This window comes from Neomonachus schauinslandi, chromosome 4 (assembly GCF_002201575.2).
Source record: "Neomonachus schauinslandi chromosome 4, ASM220157v2, whole genome shotgun sequence".
Lineage (NCBI taxonomy): Eukaryota > Metazoa > Chordata > Mammalia > Carnivora > Phocidae > Neomonachus > Neomonachus schauinslandi.
In genome coordinates, this window is record NC_058406.1 from 103,199,262 (window position 1) to 103,216,554 (window position 17,293).

Here is a 17,293-nt window from a genome sequence, read left to right on the forward strand (position 1 = left end):
TCATCCCACACACCTCCTTTATGTTCATTTATTCCTTAAAGCATACTATGTGCTAAGATGCAAGCCAGGTGCTGGGAATAAACAGGGAGTTTCAATATAATGTGACATATGTGCATGCTGAGGTTAAGTGCTGGAGGTCCCTACCTGGGGAGTCAGTGAAGGAGGCTTTCCAAAGGATATGATAACCTGGCCCAGATGACAGGTAAGGCAGGGGGATGGAATCAGGACTAAGCTGAGGTAGATCTTTCAAGGAGCATATTTAGAGACCCCAAAGGAAAAAAGTGTGTTATATTCTTGGGGTGCCCTGGGAGTGCCATCTTGGGAGTCCTAGACTGCTCCAATGTTTAAAACAGGACACCTTTTTTTTTTTTAAGTTTTTATTTATTTATTTGACAGAGAGAGACACAGTGAGAGAGGGAACACAAGCAGGGGGAGTGGGAGAGGGAGAAGCAGGCTTCCCACGGAGCAGGGAGCCCAATGCGGGGCTCGATCCCAGGACCCTGGAATCATAACCTGAGCCGAAGGCAGACGCTTAACGACTGAGCCACCCAGGCGCCCCAAAACAGGACACCTTTTTAAATTTAATTAATTAATAATTAATTAAAACAAGACACCTTTATGGAAGGCAGAGAAGAATGTAGGCTGATACCTGAATGTTCTTGGGTAAGGAGTTAAGGAGTCAATAAAATTACTGCCTAGCTTTTGTCTCTTAGGTTCCTGAAACTCCTGTCTCATTCCTTTCATAAAGAATGAAAGACCTAGTGCAGAGAAAAGAGACATCTCTGCTTTGGGCAAGGGCCTAAGGCACCATCCAGGTATGGAGACAAGAGAGCCAGGCCTGGTCTGTTGGGTTGGTTCACCTTGATGTTCCCAGCCCTCCTGCCCGATCATGTTCCTGTCTTCCAGATGGGAGGTGACACGCCTAACCTCCCGACAACTCTGTGTTCTTCCAGTACTCTCGCCAGCAGATTGCACCATCCATGTCAGGGGTCTGGGTGTCCCTTGTGTGTGAGGGGGCACACTACACTCTCTTGGGGGTTGTGGGCGAGATTTTACATTCATTAAAAGAAAGCATGGGTTTAAAAAATAATAAAGTTTAGGAACACCCATTGACACTCTCTCTTCCCAGGTCTCCTTGTGACAACCACCTCCAAAATCTTCACATTCTGTCTGGCCATAAAAGTGAGATTTGGGCACCCTTAGTATTGTGTTGTCATCACTGGTATGAACTAGTCACTCCCTTGGAGTACTCATCAGAACTTTCCCATGCAAGATACAAAGGGTCAGGGCGCCTGGGTGGTTCAGTTGGTTAAGTGACTGCCTTCGGCTCAGGTCATGATCCTGGAGTCCCGAGATCGAGTCCCGCATCGGGCTCCTTGCTCAGCAAGGAGTCTGCTTCTCCCTCTGACCCTCCCCCCTCATGCTCGCTCTCTCTCTCATTCTCTCTCTCTCAAATAAATAAATAAAATCTTTAAAAAAAAAAGATACAAAGGGTCAGCAGACGGGAAGTCATAGACCTTGTGCTCCCAAAGATGACGTGATCTGAGGAATAGGTTCACCAGTTTCTTTTTCTTTTTTTTTTTTTAAAGACTTTATTTATTTATTTGACAGAGAAAGGCACAGCGAGAGAGGGAACACAAACGGGGAGTGGGAGAGGGAGAAGCAGACTCCCCGCTGAGCAGGGAGCCCGATGCGGGACTCGATCCCGGGACTCCAGGATCATGACCTGAGCCAAAGGCAGTCGCTTAACCAACTGAGCCACCCAGGCGCCCCACCAGTTTATTTCTTGATAAAGTAATTTCCAAGAGCTCATGTAAAAACAGCCAGTGAGCAACATGCAACAGTGATCTGTAAATGAAGACACTACTCAATATATTCCAACAGCCTCAGGTTGGCTTTGGTGGGACAATCTGCCAAGGGTTGGGGGCCGAGAGGGAGCAGAGCGAAGCCAGGTCTCTGCGTAAGTGAGGGCTCAGATGTGGACTGGCTACCAGGGGTGGACTTCAGAGCCAAATGTCAGAGCTGCAGTCACCCCCAGGGTAGCGGAGTTCATGGGCCAGGGCTGGGCCTAGCGGCTCCTTCCCAAAGTCCACGAGGAAGTTGGGGTTCAACTTCAGGCCTCCCTTTATTGTGTCTACATCAATCTGCAGCATCACGGAGCCTTCCCTGGTGGAAACAGGGAGTGGAAAAAAGAGAGGTCAGAGGTGGCCATCCCCTTCCCCCAAGGGTTTGTGATGCAGAGGTAGGTCCTAGGGAAGGAGCAGGGCCTGCAGGGTGGAAGCAGGTGGGCGTGCCCAAGGAGTCTTCAGAAAGCCAGACTCTTCTGGGAGAGGAGGGCTAGGGAGGGAAGCCCAGGCAGTCTGCTTCTCACCTGATGAGATCAGGGTAAAACTGCTTGTCCCAGGCACTGTACAGCGACGTGGTGACGTATAGACGCTTCCCATCTAGGCTAAGCTGGATCATCTGAGGGCCTCCAGGTACCCGTTTCCCCTTGGGAAAACCAGGGGGTCAGGCCCATGGTAACATTTGGGTCCTTGGAGGGGGATCATGGAATATGCCCCCCACCCCATACTTCTCCAGCATGGATCCGAGGGTCCCATGAGCTGGGCTGGGCGCTGCGAGGCAGGGGGTGCTGGGGGAGGGGGAGGGGAGGTAAATCCTCACCTTGACCACCAGGGGCTCTGGCTGGGATTTTAGCTCCTGGTCCTCCAACACTTGCACAGGCCCTCCCTTAACAATGCTGCCCCCAAGGAAGAGCTGGGCGGGGAGATAGAGAGCATAAAGGAGGACAATGGTGGGAGGTGAGCACATTGCAGGAAGAGCAGCTTGCCTCACTTTCCCCAAGTATAGCCATGGCTCCCCACAGACCTGGGCTGCACCATCCCTCAGCCTCCAGTTTTGCTATTCCTGCACCTCCTTTATCACCCCCCAGCCACTTCATACCCTCTCCTTCACCCCCAGACTTCTTTTTCCTCCCTCCTTTTCGCTCCCCATTCCGTTGGCGCCCCACCTGTCCCGTGAGGCGGGGCCTTTGCGGGTCAGAGATGTCATATTGCCGCAGGTCCCCGTGCAGCCAGTTGCTGAAGTAGAGGAAGCGGTCATCCAGGGACAGCAGGATGTCCGTGATCAGGCCTGGGGTGGGAGTGTGGTTCAGAGGCTTTAAGGACTCTTGTCCCCCGGCCAGGAAGCCCCGTTTGACAACCCCCCCACCGCCCCGGGCACTCACTTGGCATTTCAGGCAGCAGCCAGCCCTTCACCTTCTTGGGGGGCACCTGGATCACCTTCTCCACTGACCATGTACCTCCCTGGGGGTGGGTTTGGGAGGCAGAGAGGTGAGCTTGTGAGATCGGGGGGCTGGGGTCAGATGTGGGTCTCTCCAGGGCCTACTGTCTACAGTAGGCAAGGCCAGCCAAGGCAGGGCCTTCTTGCCACTGGAGTCTAAGTTCGATGCAAGCCCCTTAAGGTAGGGATGACGTCTGCTTCACCACTGCATTCCCAGCACCTAGCACAGTGCCTACTGTAGGAGCTCACACATACTTTTTGAATGAATACGTGGGAATTTAGGGTTGAGGAGAGAAGAGAGAGAGAGCAAGTGGCCTTGGATTTTGTTCGGAGAAGTTGGGCTCAGGAGCCAGGCCGAGGGGCCTGGGTCACGCCTAGAGAGAGGGGTGCCTCACGGCTATGGAAGCCCGGCAGAGGTACAGGCTGGGACTGCTGGGAGGAGAGGGCTGGAGGACACAGGTCACCTGATTCTTGTAGAAGCGCTGGATGGTGGAGCTGAGGGCACAGCCCACGAAGCCCTGGGCTGCGTCGGGGTTGTGCAGGAAGCGGACCTCCAGGGGGATGAGCCCATCCTGCAGAGGCAGGGTCTGCACGATCTCGTGGCGCTGCCAGTCCCACACGTGTATGTGGCTTCCATATAGCCCTGGGGTGGGGACAGGACCAGAGGATGGGCTCAGGATCCAGGCAGGGGGCGGTGGGCAAAAGCCAGGGCACAGCCCCGCGCATTAGGTTGAAAAAACCAGTGGGAGGGATTAGAGAGATGCGTGAGCAAGTCAGAGTACTCAGCACACTCCTATACCAGCACCCCAAGAATCGGGTTCACAGGAGGGGAGTAAGAGGCCCGGAGAGGGGTTTTCAAGCAGAGAGGAGCGGCGTGCGTGCCTGGCTCCTGCTGGCCTATGGAGGGCATTCTCACCCGCCTCTACGTGAGCAGGGTTGAAGCCATCTCCAAAGACATTAGGAGCCGCCCATTCAGTGCTGATCATGACATTGTGTCGAGGCTGGTACCAGAAGTCATAGCCCATAGGTGCGGCTCCCCCAGGCCGTTCCCACGTCCCCTTCACCTCGAACGTCTCTCCATCCAGCAGCACGAAACCCCCTGAGCAGGGAAGGAAGTAACGTGGCAGGTAGAGGCAACAGAGCTGTCACCCTCAGCCAGCCCTCACTCCCAGGCATGTCCAAGAGGCTCCAAGTCCATGGCCTGGTGCCCCTTCCTCCCACTGGGTTTGCCAGCTCCTTCGATTCAGGTGTCCAAAGGGTCCCACCCAGAGGACCGGGTGGGAGGTGGGGACTCACTCTGGTGTCCTTACCACCATTAATTTCATCCCTGTCCTCTCCAGACCACAGGGGAAATTTTCTGTTCCCTTGAGCCAAGAGCCTGGGACTCAACACCCCGTGCTTCTCTTGCCCAGCCTCCCACTCTCAGTGGGGTTCCTCCCAGAGTCTAGGCTCCATTCTGTTCACTACATTTTTTTTAAGAGCAAACAAATTATATTTACTTCTCATTCAACATGAATGCCCAACATGTTTTCCCTTGCTCGGTATGTTATGAAGCCTGGACGATTCTTTGCAAATACAACTAGATGTCAATTCCGAAGTGTTATTACATCTAGGAGTGTCACTTTTCTCCCATCTCTGAGAAAAAGGAGCTGATAGTCTGCTCCAAGCTGTCAGATGGAGGGCGCTGACAAAATGGGTAAGGTTCAGAGGGAAGCAGCCCAGTGTAGTGATTAGGATTCAGATTCCTGGGTTTGAGTTCCACCCCTACAGCTCATTAGCTGTACGACTTTGGGTAAGTTATTTATCAGTCTGTGCCCTGCTTTCTCATCTGGAAACCAGAGATCCTAGTAGCAGCTCCCTCAGAGGTTGCATCTGGCACATAGTAGACATTTTGTGTCAGCCCTGATCGTACCATAAAAGAGAGAGCAAATGTGAAGATGAAGGGTCCCAAGGACTGTGAGACTTGCTCCTGAATTCATAAAGGCTGACATCAAATGTATGCCTTTTCTGGGGCCATGTCTGTGCTCACATTCCCCACAGCGGACTGTTCTGACTATAACTTTTAAGTGAATTCATCAGTCAGGTTTCATCTTCATAGAAATAATTGAAACAACTGAAGTTAATTGACTATGGTTTAAATTTTGGATGAGACCTAGCCCTCTGGTTCTCCCTGGAAGGTCATTCTATCCCTTCCCCAGCTTGGGATCTGTTCCCCCCACAGATGTGCCTACAGTGCCAGCAGTTACCTTTGCCGTTGCCCTTGGGGTCTCCCAGGGTGCTGATCATCACCTCCCCACTAGCCAGGCAGTGGCTGGTGTGGTTGTAGCCCAGGCCACACTTGGCATGGATGTCCTCAGCCTCAATGACCTGGAGGGGGATAAGGAATGGCATCAGAATCTTATAGGGCTGGGGGGACCCACCTACGACTCCCCCATTCCCCTACTCCTATCTGCTGACCCCACCTTCTTTTCCTTCAAGACACGGACACAATTTTCCCAGTGGAAATAGGGCAGAGATTCAATCTGGTAGCTTCTGCAGAGCAGCAAGGGAGAGTCTGAGAGACTGCTAACTCCGCAGGCAGAAAGAACTGACTTCTCTCCCCCTGTCTCATAGCCCTGTGAGACCAGAAGCTTCTCGCCCAGGCCATTGCCAGTGTTAACTCTGTATCACCAGCAGCCAGCCGCGAGTGCGTGGCACAAAGATGGTGCTCAAAAACATGTTAAAAGGAAGGACTGGAGGCTCCTGCCTAAGGGAGGGAAAATTAAAAAAACAAAACAAAACAAAAACAAACCTCCCCCCAAAGCAAAAAACTATTCTCACGCCTCCATTGCCCACCCCCAGGGTCCCTGAGCAAAAAAGGCAGGGCGCATGCCTTGTGTAGCTTCGGGGCCCGGGGATCGGAGCCCACATCCACCACGTAGATACGGGAGGACATGAGACAGGGCAGTATCAGCTTGTTGCGTGACTTGGTGCTGTCCCCGAAGCAGCTGCTGCAGGTGTTCCATCCCGAGTGATGCAACTCATCCTTCAGGTTTGGCATGGGCAGTCGGTGGATGACCTAGGATGGGAGTGGGGAGGGGTGGTGCTCACCCAGACCATGCCTCTGTGATCCCTGGACCCACTTGGGCTTGGCAGCACAGCACAGCCTGGAATTCATCACTGCCCAGCACCTCAGGGGTGCCCTTGGGTGGAGAACACACTCTACAATCATACCCAAAGGAAGGTGAAGAAGGCTGGACTGGGAAGGGGCATCACTGGGGCCAGGGCCAGAGGAAGGGTCTCAGGGTCCTCCAGTGCCCGAGCTCCACCTCACCTGGCAATAGTGGGGAGACTTGGGGTCAACGTCCACAGTGGCCAGATAATCCGGGGCCTCAGTGCCAGTGTTTCGGTAAATACAGGGCAGGTAGACAATCTCCTCCCTGGGTCCTAAAGGGTAGCAAGCAGTTAGTGGGGATGGCAGGGCGGAGAGGAATGACAGGGGCGGTGCTGGATGTGCCGAGGCCGAGGTCTCAGGTCGCCCACCCCCAGTAGCGGTGGAATCAGTCGAAGGTGCTGGCCTGTAGAATTCCTTTCCGGGGGCATGGGCTCTCAGACGTTGCACACTGACCTTTCATGGCCTCCAGAGGGGTAGGGTAGCCGGGTCCACACTTCCCGCATTTTGTAGCTGTGGAAACAGTGGGGCACGTTGGTTGGACCACTCTATGGAGGGTGAAGGCTCCCTCCCCACGTGCCACCACACACACCCCACCACTGGCCAAGGCAGACACACCGTCCCGGGTCCTGTGTCAGCTCCAGCGTCAACACTGCCACCAGTCTCCCAGCCCCTCAAAGCTCTGGTGAGTGTGTGCCTGTGGCAGAAGGAGCTGCACAGGTAGGACCTGAAGATGGACAGACACTCAAGCAGGACCCAGGGGAGGGCAGGCAAAGGGTGAGCGCAACAGAGGCTGGGTGGCACAGCAGTGACCACATCGACTTGCACCCCAGTCCCAGCGGCTCGCTGACTAGCCATGGGAGCTTGGGCAAGTTACTTAACCTCCCAGCTCAACTTCCACACCATGTGTATAAAAAGAAGGTCCCAAGAACACCACAGCGGGCTTTGAGGAGAGGTAAACAGGAAGGTGCCGTCAAGTGGGCAGCGTTGCGCTTGACCGGAGCCAGTCCGCCCGGGCTGCCCTCAGCTAGCGAGGGGGCTTGGCTCGTCCCAGCCGGTATCTCTACCGGACCTGGGGCACTTCCTGTTTTCCTCCCCTCTGGGTCCTGCCCCCAGGCTGCTGGCCAGAACCTGGATGACTTAGCCAAAGGTCTGGGAAGGAAGGGACAGGAGGCTGAAGTTCGAGGCCATAGGGCTGTTACCACCTGGCTGTCCTTAGACCAGTTTCTCCACCGCCCCCCCCGCCCCCGCCGTGAGCCCCACTTTCTTTATCTGTGTTTGGTCCAGCTCTGGAGGGCTCAGAGGCCCACCGAGCAGAGCTGTAGGGTGTGGCCCTGAAGTCTGGCAAGAGAAGCCACAGGGATCTACGGCACCAAAGTCGGCGGCCAAGAAGGAGCGCCAGCAGGACCAGGCTTCAGGCATCAGGCTTTGGGGTCTGACCGGGAGGAAGAGCTGAGGAATAGCACAGAGGGAGCTGCAGGCTGAAAGAAGTCCCGGACTGGAGAGCACAGACGGGGCGCTGCCTCCCTGCCCTGGCCCGCGGCCAGCGTGGCCACTGCCCTGACAGCTGGGGGGCCGCAAGTGGGGAGGTGGGAGGAGCCGGAGTCGAGCCACCACTGGTGCCTGGGCTCAGGCCCTCAGCCAGGAAACCAGGTCTCCTACTCATGGCAGCCAAGTGACTTAGGAGGCTGGGAGGTGGCAACGGCGTTTTCGAGTGCAGAAACCTGGTTTCAAGGTCCAGATCTGATATCTGCTCTCTATACTTTCTCTTTTCTTTGGCTAAAAGGGGGTAATAATATCTTACCTTCTTTTCTAGGTGACTATGAAAGTCAAATAAGCCAATGTATTCAGAAGTACTTTTGTAAAGGAGAAGTGCCGTATATATACGGGTAGGGCTGCGCCAGAAGTGGGGGACAGAAATCCCAGGGAGAGGACTGGGCTGGGTGGGGCAGGGTGAGAGGGCCAGTCCAAAGCAACGAAGGAGACTTGTGCCAGGGCTTGGCACGGGAGGCAAGGGGGTGAGGAAGGAGGTTGCTGGACACAGAACAGAAGGAAATTCAAAACTCCAAGACATCAAGACAGAGACAGGAAACCCGCAAAGCCGAACAGAGACAGACAGAAGGTGTGAGGGAGGTGCTGCCGGCTGCGTCATCTTCCCCTCCCCACCCCCCACCCCCCACCCCAGCGTTTCTTAGAGTCAGTCAGGCCCTGTGCAACCCCAGGTCCCCAGGAGCATCAGTGTTCTTGCCTGACACCCTCCCTGTCTTAAGCATCTCAAGCACCATCTCTGAACACCTTTGGGTTTGAGATGAACCCAGGAGAAGCTCACTGGGTTTTCCCAGTGTCAGGTTGGCTGCTAGGCATTCTGCCAGGCCAGGAAAGAGCCAGATGCAAGGGGACAAGGGCCTCGATACTCCCAAGCAGACCTGAACTCCTCCTCAGCCCGACATCCGGGAGCCCGAGGATGGGGAATAGGGGGGCTTTTGGGACTGGGAAGTTGGGAGGCACTGGAACAGGGCCCCAGTGAGAGTGTGTGGGCTCTGATTCCCCTTTCAGAGCCATGGGGGGGGGGGGCTCAGGGTGGCTAGAGAGTGCTCTGGCCCCTAAGGCCTGGGTTTCCTACTTCCTGGAGTAAAAATCTGGCCCAGGGCTGGAATCAGAATTCACCTATGGTGACAGCCAGGGACAAGAGGTTTTCCTTACATATGCCCCCACCCTTACCAGATTTTCCCAGCTGCAGAGAGGCCCCTGAAGCCCTCCAGGCCGCCGCCGGGGAGCCAGGTGGGGGTCCAGGGCCACCCATCCCAGCAGCCCCTCTACCCTCCTCTCTTTGCAGCTCTAGAAACATTGGCTGAACTGGGAAATGCAGGGGTGGGGGTGGGGACACTGGAGCAGAGTTCAACACCCCCTCTCCTAACCAGCTTCCCCCGACCTGGCTCTTCTGTCCCTTCCTGTTTTGTGGGCCAGAGGTCGGCGGCACTTGGCTGTCAGAAGGCCCCTCCTTACCCATGCGGCTTGCTGGTGTGCTTTGGTCCTGACCGGGGCTGTGCTGGTGCTGCAGGCAGGCTGTGCCAGGAAGGGGCAAAGGGAAGGAATTTATACAACCAACTGGGGGCGGGGTGGGGCAGGAGGAGGGCCTGGGCTGCGGCCCAGAGTGAAAGAGTGAAAGACCCGGGGCAGCTGGCCAGGACGCTCTCAAATGGCTCGGGAGGCTACCCGGTGTTTGAGTTACTGGGTGCGCGCACGCGCGCGCGTGTGTGTGCGCGCGAACACAGGGGTCTGTTCACACATCTCTTTTGTGGGTGTCTGGGCATATGTGACTTTGTGGGTCTGCGAATGTGCATGGTCTCGTATACCTGTGCGTTGCCTGTGTGTGTGTGTGCGTGTCTTTGCGTGTGAAAATGTGCCAGCGTGAGTGTTGTGTTGTCTGGACTTGGGCACATCTGTGTGTCCTTGTGGGAGCCTGTGCCTGCCAGGGTGTTTACGGCTGTGTGTATTAGTGTGCGTGAGTGTGTGTGTCTGTGTGAGCATGTGTGTGCACGTGTCCCTGCCTCTAAAGGCTCTTCTCTGTACTTGGATCTGTTTCTCGCCATGAGGGGCACCCGGGGCTGTGGGCCCACTTGCTCCTATCCACAGCCAGGGTCAGCTCTCTCCTAAAAGGACCCTCTCATTCCAGCCATCCATGCTCCAAAAGGCACAACCTTACCCACCCCCCAGCTGCTCACCCAGGTCTTCCTGCCCTGACAGGAACCAGGGTTTAGAATATCCAGGTTTCACTTTCTCCAGACTCCTGTATTCCCCTTGAGCTTTTTTTTTTTTTTTAAGATTTTATTTATTTATTTGAGAGAGAGAGAATGAGAGAGAGCACAGGAGAGGGAGGAGGGTCAGAGGGAGAAGCAGACTCCCCGCTGAGCAGGGAGCCCGATGCGGGACTCGATCCCGGGACTCCGCGATCATGACCTGAGCCGAAGGCAGTTGCTTAACCAACTGAGCCACCCAGGCGCCCCCCCTTGAGCTTTGAAGTGGAAGGGAAGTTGGCAGTGCTCCTCATCACTTTCTATTGCCCTCATAAATCTCAGGAGGTGGAATTGGAGTCCCCCCAACCCCATCTCTCCGCTTGGTACCTCAACAGCTCCCAAGGCAGATAGCAGGGCCCCAGGGCAGCCCAGCATGGTGCCACTGTCCTTCACTGGCCTGTGACGAGTCCTAAAACTCTCAGGGTCTCCACCTGTCCAGGAAAGAAGGAGAGCTCCAGCTGGAGGCTTCAGTGCGGGCCGGGGCTGCTGAGCCCTGCTAGGATAGTGTCCCAGGGACATGTGATGGCCTCCGGGCAAAAGGCAACTGCTTGCTGAAGAACTAAGGCAGGGTTGAGGCCTGATCTGTTAGCTCTCTCTGGGGCTGCCCTCATCCAGAGAAGCCCAGGTTTGAAGGGCTGGACAAGGGAACCCACCCCAACAGTCCTTCATCCTCAAGCCAAGGGCCCCCTCTTTCCTGAAAGCTGGCTGCCTGACAAGGGTAAACTTTGCCCCACTCTTCTAGGAACCTGCTGACTCTGTGTCTACAGAAGCCACTTTCATCTCCTTGGATGAAAGCTGTGGGGTGAAGTTTTTATTGGGTAGTGAAAGGGACAAAGTTTGGTCTTGAGATTGCCCGCAGAAAGATCCATGGACTTCCAAACTGGAGTGGAAGGAAGGAGAACAAAACTGGGCTGCCGTATGATGGGCGTCTGTCCAGCCTGGTTCCCGTGGGTGAGGGAGCCCACAAGGAGAATGCTCCGTGGCCGCCCATGGCAGGGAGCCTCCTTTACCCCCTTCTCCCCAGTATCCCTCCGCCTCTCCTGCCTTTTTCCTATATCTGCATCCTCACCATTACACCATTGGCCAGGCACGGGCCCCAGTCAGCCATGTGGGTGCAGCTGTCCCCCCGGGGCGGCCCCTCGCGCTGCTTCTTCGCCTCTGCTGGCTTCTTCGTCTGCTGGCTCCCTTCACTTACCTTGCCTTCAGCCTGCCCCTCTGGCCTCCTCCTCCTCCTGAGGTCTCATGTCATACCTCCTCTACTCTCTTGCTTTGGGGCTTGAAGTAGCCTAATATCCAAGATCTGAGAGAGAAAGAAAGCCCATCCTCACCCTCTCATCAAAAGTCCTGGAGTCATTACCTCCAAAGAGGCTGTGATTTTGCTTGTCCTAGACAAGAATTGCAAAGCACTGTTCCATCCTGGACTGCCGGCTCTCTCATGCCCGGACCTCGGACCTGGAGTGCTCGGTGGCTCCTGCATGGCACCCTAGCCTCTACCTGCCGCTTTCTCCCAGAATGCTTCCTCCAGAGGCTGCAACGTGCTTGGGAAAAGTTGTCCAAATTAGGGCTGCAGGTGGAGGCAGTCCAGGGAGAGGGCTGAGGCTGGCAAGAGAGGTGTCCATGGCCCCTGGCTTGTCTTTGCTCCCATGGTGGGCCACCCTAGTCAGCCTCCTTCTGGCCTGAGCCTGCCAAATGCTGCTTCTCAGGAACTTAAGGGCTCCCTCCTCTATCTGATCCACCCTTCCCTAGCCAACCAGAGTCCAACAGAGCTGGCTGACTCCCAGATTCACACGAAGGGATATGGGGAGAGCCCTGAGCTTCCTGCCCTGCGCTGTCCCTGGGGAGCGTGGGACCCCAGCCCAGGCCTGTTAATCCCAGGAGGTTGTACACTACCCTGATACTGGGCATGGCCTCTGCAAAGAAGGGTGGGTGTGGCCCATGCTCCTTCTGGCTCTTTCTAGCTCTAGGAAAGCACAGTAAACATTAGGGGAGGTAGGTTATCAGGCTGGCAGCCCAACAGTCACGAGATTATATAACTGCTGCCTGAACTTTGGCTCTGTTCCATCTTCACGGACAGAAAATGGATTCTTGTGACCTTGGGGGCACGGAGCCCCGCTGTGGGTTCCCCCTTTTCCTTCCAGCCTCAGCCAGACTTCTTCGGACCTCTTTAAACAGGTCCTTAGGGCGCCTGGGTGGCTCAGTTGGTTAAGCGACTGCCTTCGGCTCAGGTCATGATCCTGGAGTCCCGGGATCGAATCCCACATCGGGCTCCCTGCTCAGCAGGGAGTCTGCTTCTCCCTCTGACCCTCCTCCTTCTCATGCTCTCTGTCTCTCATCGTCTCTCTCGCAAATAAATAAAATCTTAAAAAAAAAAAAATTTTAAACAGGTCCTTAGACCACCGTTTGGTAAGATGGCGAAGGGAGGAAAGAAGGACTAAACCCAGAGAAGGGAAGGGAGAGGAGATGATGAAGCTGGAGTCTCCAAGAATAAAAATGTTAAAAATGTTAAAAAATGTTGTTCTTCATCTCTAGCAAAATAAAAGTGACAGGGAAGCAATCAAAGTCCAGCCAAGGGAGTGATATTAGGGAGAAAGCAGAACTAACCTGTATGAACCACCTGGTCCCACTCTCCCTTGCACATGTGCCCCACTTACCCTTGCCACACCCCAATCTTGTAAGTAAATCCTCCTCCTTTTCCTTAGGAAGAAGCTGAGGCGCAGAAGGGGCCAAGGCACCTGGGAGATGCAGAGCAGGATTCCTACCAAGTTCATCCGACTCTGGAGCTCAGTTTTTCTAATTACTCTGGGGCCATTTTGTGTTTTGTTTGGCTCTGGCTTTGGGGGGTGTAAGAGAGGGGAGGGTAGCAGGGGAGGCAGCCGGGAGGCAGAAGCACCAGAAGGAACGAGGAAAGCTGTGGTGTTGTGTCTCTGGGGAGTCTTAGAGGCCCTTTCTTGGGAACGGGGAGAGCAGTGAAAGAGCAGGTGTCTCCTGACCTGAGCAGTGAGGTCTTCATGGTGGGAAGGGAGTGGGGGATACCCTGCCCCCGTGCTGTAGGAAAGAGACTCCATCCAAGTATAACCATGGTTACCTCTGGAGAGAGGCAATGGAGGGAAGGGGATAATTTTCCATTTTTACTTTATACACTTGCATATTTTAAAAACTAATAAGCATGTATTACTTTTGTAACTAAAACCCCAAATAAAGGTATTAAATTTTTTGTTGTTTTTGGCCGGTCTGCCCTCTCCTTGGGGAGACACACATATGCGTGGTCATTCATTCATTCAGTCATTCACTCTCGCATTCCCCAAACACTTCTGGAGCACCTGTTTTGGTAGACAAAGTGGGGAACGAGGCAAAGTTTCTGCCTTCATAGAGATGCCATGCCCATCATCAAGGAAACATATAAACCAATCACACAATGGCCGATGAGGGCTATGAAGGACCCACGATAATGTGGGTGGCCGAGAGCAGGCAGGGATTAGACAAGGTCATCTGGTCTATACACGGACGGACTGGCCTGCAAACGAGCAGCCCAACCCACCATACAAGGGGCCTGCGGCGCATGGAGCCGCAGCCTGGGGAGGCCTGAGGTAGGCCTGGCTGCCCAGGTTGAGGTTTCTACCAGCTAAGCAGTTTCTGAGCCATGTCCTGCCCAGGTCTCCCGGTTTCACTGCAGAAGGCGGCAGTGTTTACTGAAAGCTGTTACCAGGCGCGACTGGCGCCAGGCCGGCCCTGCTCGCTGGCGGGCCGCGCGGTCACTGCCCACAGCAAACCTGGACAGCTAAGTAGCGTTTTCTTCATCTCGCATCAGAGGAATCAGAGTTTTACGAATTCAACCAGCTGCTCACGCTTACTTCACAGCACCTCCCTGTCTCAGCACAATGCTGAGTTCAAAGCCTGCCGCCCACGGTAACAACAGAGCTCAGAGAAGCGGGGTGGGGGGGGTGGGGGGGGGGGGGATGGATCCCTCTGCCCCGGCTTCCTACAAGGGGCATGATTTGCGAGGCGCTCGGAAGGCTTCCTGCCCACCCCACATCCGCTCAGAAATGTCCTCCCTTCCGGACTGCCATGGTGCTGGAAACTTCGCCTCTCACGGTGTATTTCTTCGGGATGGGACGCCTCTTCTCCACTTGCCACTGCAGGGACTCCCCCTGAGCTGTTACGTGTGACTCCGTTTTATCGGGAGCCTGCCTCTGATGATAAGAGCAAGGGAGACACTGAGGAGATGGAAGTGTCTTTCTCTGGAGCAACAGGAAAAGAATAGAAAGTGAGAGAGGGAGAGCTTTTTCCGTATCTCTGTCTCTCTCTCAGAGGAAAATTTCAACATATACAGAAATAGAGAGAAAAGTATAATGAACCTGCAGGTACACCACCCACCTTCCATAAAAATCTGCTCATCACCCATCTGGCTTCAACTATACCTCCCGGCCCTCCTCTACCTTGGATTGTTTTGAAGCAAACCCTGGACATGATAATATTTCTTGCATTAATATTTCTGTTTGCATCCCTTCAAGATTAGAATTCTTGTTTTTTAAAACCACCATGTCATAAGCACACCTAAACAAATTAGTAAGTCTTGACTCTTACCAAATATTCGGTGTTCAAATATCCCCTATTGTCTTATAAATTTTTGTTTTACAGTTCATTTGAATCAAGATCTGAAGAGGGTTCATAGCTTCCTATTGTTCTTAAATCTCTTCAATCTGTAGATGAGAAAGGGAGATACCTCGAAGACAGATCCAAGTTTAAGTGAAGAAGGATCTGACTGGAACAGAAATTATGTGTCTTGTCACATATCTAATCTACCAGAAGAAAAGGTGAAGTGGGTTTGAACCCAAGTATGTAGTCTAGAAGGGGTAACAGCAACATCAGGCACAGGGATGCAGGGGTGAGTTCGCTATGACCTCCACCCTCCCCCCCCGCCCCTCCTGCCCCAGCTTTCCTCCTGTGCCAAGCCTGGCTCCAGAAAAGCTGAGACAAGAACAATAAAATGGCTTTTATGCAATCATCTCTACCTTTACAGAGGCCCACTTGGCTTGTACCTTCTCAGGTAAGAGCCCTGGGAAGAATTACGTCAGTCTTGGTTAATGGCCCAAATTAAGCCATCAAAACCCCTAATCAAGCCTCATTTTGGACATGTTATAATACTATAAATAAAAAATCCAAAGGAAAATAAAAGCCCTTCTATTTGAGGCTGGAAGAACCTTTGGCCCCTAGAGTCATATCCCTGAGTCACAGTTTCTCTACTAAGCTCAGGATGGGCAGGAACAAATCCCCTCCTTCTCAGGGCCTCCATTTTCTCACCTCACCACCAAATGCTGCCTGGGAAGAGTCGGGGGATACTCCCTCCAGGGTCCCAAAGACATGGGAAGCCTGAGGCTTTGGGAGACTTGTCTTCAGTTCTACATGGAATCAGAGGAAGGTCTGGGGAAAAGCCTCACTGCCTTCCTGGATTCTCTGTCTCCCATATACAGTATCTGACCTGCTATTCCCCTAGGATCTCCCCAGGGTCACGTCCAAGTGTAGAAAGATGGAAAGTGCTCTCTGGAATGGGAATATTTTGGGATTTCCTGTCTCAGCTTATCAAAAGACTGCTCAGAAACCAGAGTTTAAAAAACGCTTAGGGCACCTGGGTGGCTCAGTGTGTTGATCATGTCTGCCTTCGGCTCAGGTCCTGATCCCAGGGTCCTGGGATCGAGGTCCACATCGGGCTCCCTGCTCGGCGGAAAGCCTGCTTCTCCCTCTCTCACTCCCCCTGCTTGTGTTCCCTCTCTCGCTGTGTCTCTCTCTGTCAAATAAATAAAAAATCTTAAAAAAAAAAAAAATCTCGAACATATCAATTAGAAAAAGACAAACAATAGAAAAATATTCCAAGGATATGGAAATGAAGGATAAATGGCTAATAAGTAAAGATAACCAATCTCATTAGCAATTAAAGAAATACATGTGGTGGTTTTTTTTAAGAAAGATTTTTTTAAAAGATTTTTTTTATTTATTTGAGATAGGGAGAGAGAACAAGTGAGACCACAAGCAGGGGGAGCGGCAGGAAGAGCGAGAGGGAGAAGCAGGCTCCTCACTGAGCAGGGAGCCTGACCTGGGGCTCGATCCCAGGACCCTGAGATCATGACCTGAGCTGAGGGCAGACGCTTAACCAACTGAGCCACGCAGGTGCCCCAAAGAAATACTTGTTGAAGCAAAAACAGCAGATATGATTTTCAAAAATCAAAAGATTGTTAATATTCAGTGTTGGAAGTAGTGTGGGGACAAGGGCACTCTTGTATGTTTTGACAAAGGTATAAAATGGTGAGACATTTTAAGAAGACAGTTTAGCAGGCGCCTGGGTGGCTCAGTTGGTTAAGTGTCTGACCCTTGATTTGGGCTCAGGTCACGATCTCAGGGTTGTGAGATCAAGCCCCACGTCCGGCTCCGTGCTGGGCATGGAACCTGCTTAAGATTCTCTCTCTCCCTCTCCCTCTGCCTCTCCCCCCATAAATAAAATAAAATTTTAAAATAATAATAAAAAAATAAAATAAAATAAGGCAGTTTAGCAATACCTAGCAATATTTTCAGTGGAAATCCACTTCTAGTGATCCACTCTATGGAAATAGACAAGTATCCAAATATATTAATAAGATGTTCATTGCAACATTGTTCAGAATAGTGAAAAGTTGGAAACAACCAATATGCAAATAGTTAAATATATTATGGAACATCTATAACATGAACACCAAGCAACCACAAGGTATAGTTTTATACATTTTGACATGGAAGGATATCCAAGAAATATGGTTACGGGGGGAAAAGGCAGAAAAATAGTATGATCCCATTTAATTAAAATGATATATAAAATTAATTAGTTAAGCCACAGGGTTTTAATTAATTTGATTCATTTATATATTAAACTAATTAAGCTAAATTATAATTTATAATTACATAGTACATAATTATATAATTTAATTTAGTGTATAATATAAATATATACTATACCTATATATATGTATATATATATATATATATGGTTATGTGTTTGTAGGAAAGGATTTGAAGAGATAAAGCTTCTTTTATC

At 52.6% G+C, this 17,293-nt stretch overlaps 1 protein-coding gene across 1 annotated transcript; it reads right to left on the minus strand.

Moving 5' to 3' along the window:
• Positions 1-1,778: 1,778 nt before the first annotated feature.
• Positions 1,779-9,487, minus strand: SELENBP1 (selenium binding protein 1). The gene is made up of 12 exons (XM_044914171.1): positions 9,440-9,487; positions 6,890-6,946; positions 6,596-6,708; positions 6,155-6,340; positions 5,529-5,649; positions 4,199-4,381; positions 3,747-3,925; positions 3,227-3,305; positions 3,011-3,132; positions 2,665-2,757; positions 2,372-2,490; positions 1,779-2,166 (listed from the first exon to the last, which is right to left on the minus strand). Exons 1-12 carry the CDS (start codon positions 9,441-9,443, stop codon positions 2,004-2,006), a joined length of 1,419 nt encoding a protein of 472 aa, XP_044770106.1. The 5' UTR covers positions 9,444-9,487; the 3' UTR covers positions 1,779-2,003.
• Between the last annotated feature and the right edge of the window lie 7,806 nt (positions 9,488-17,293).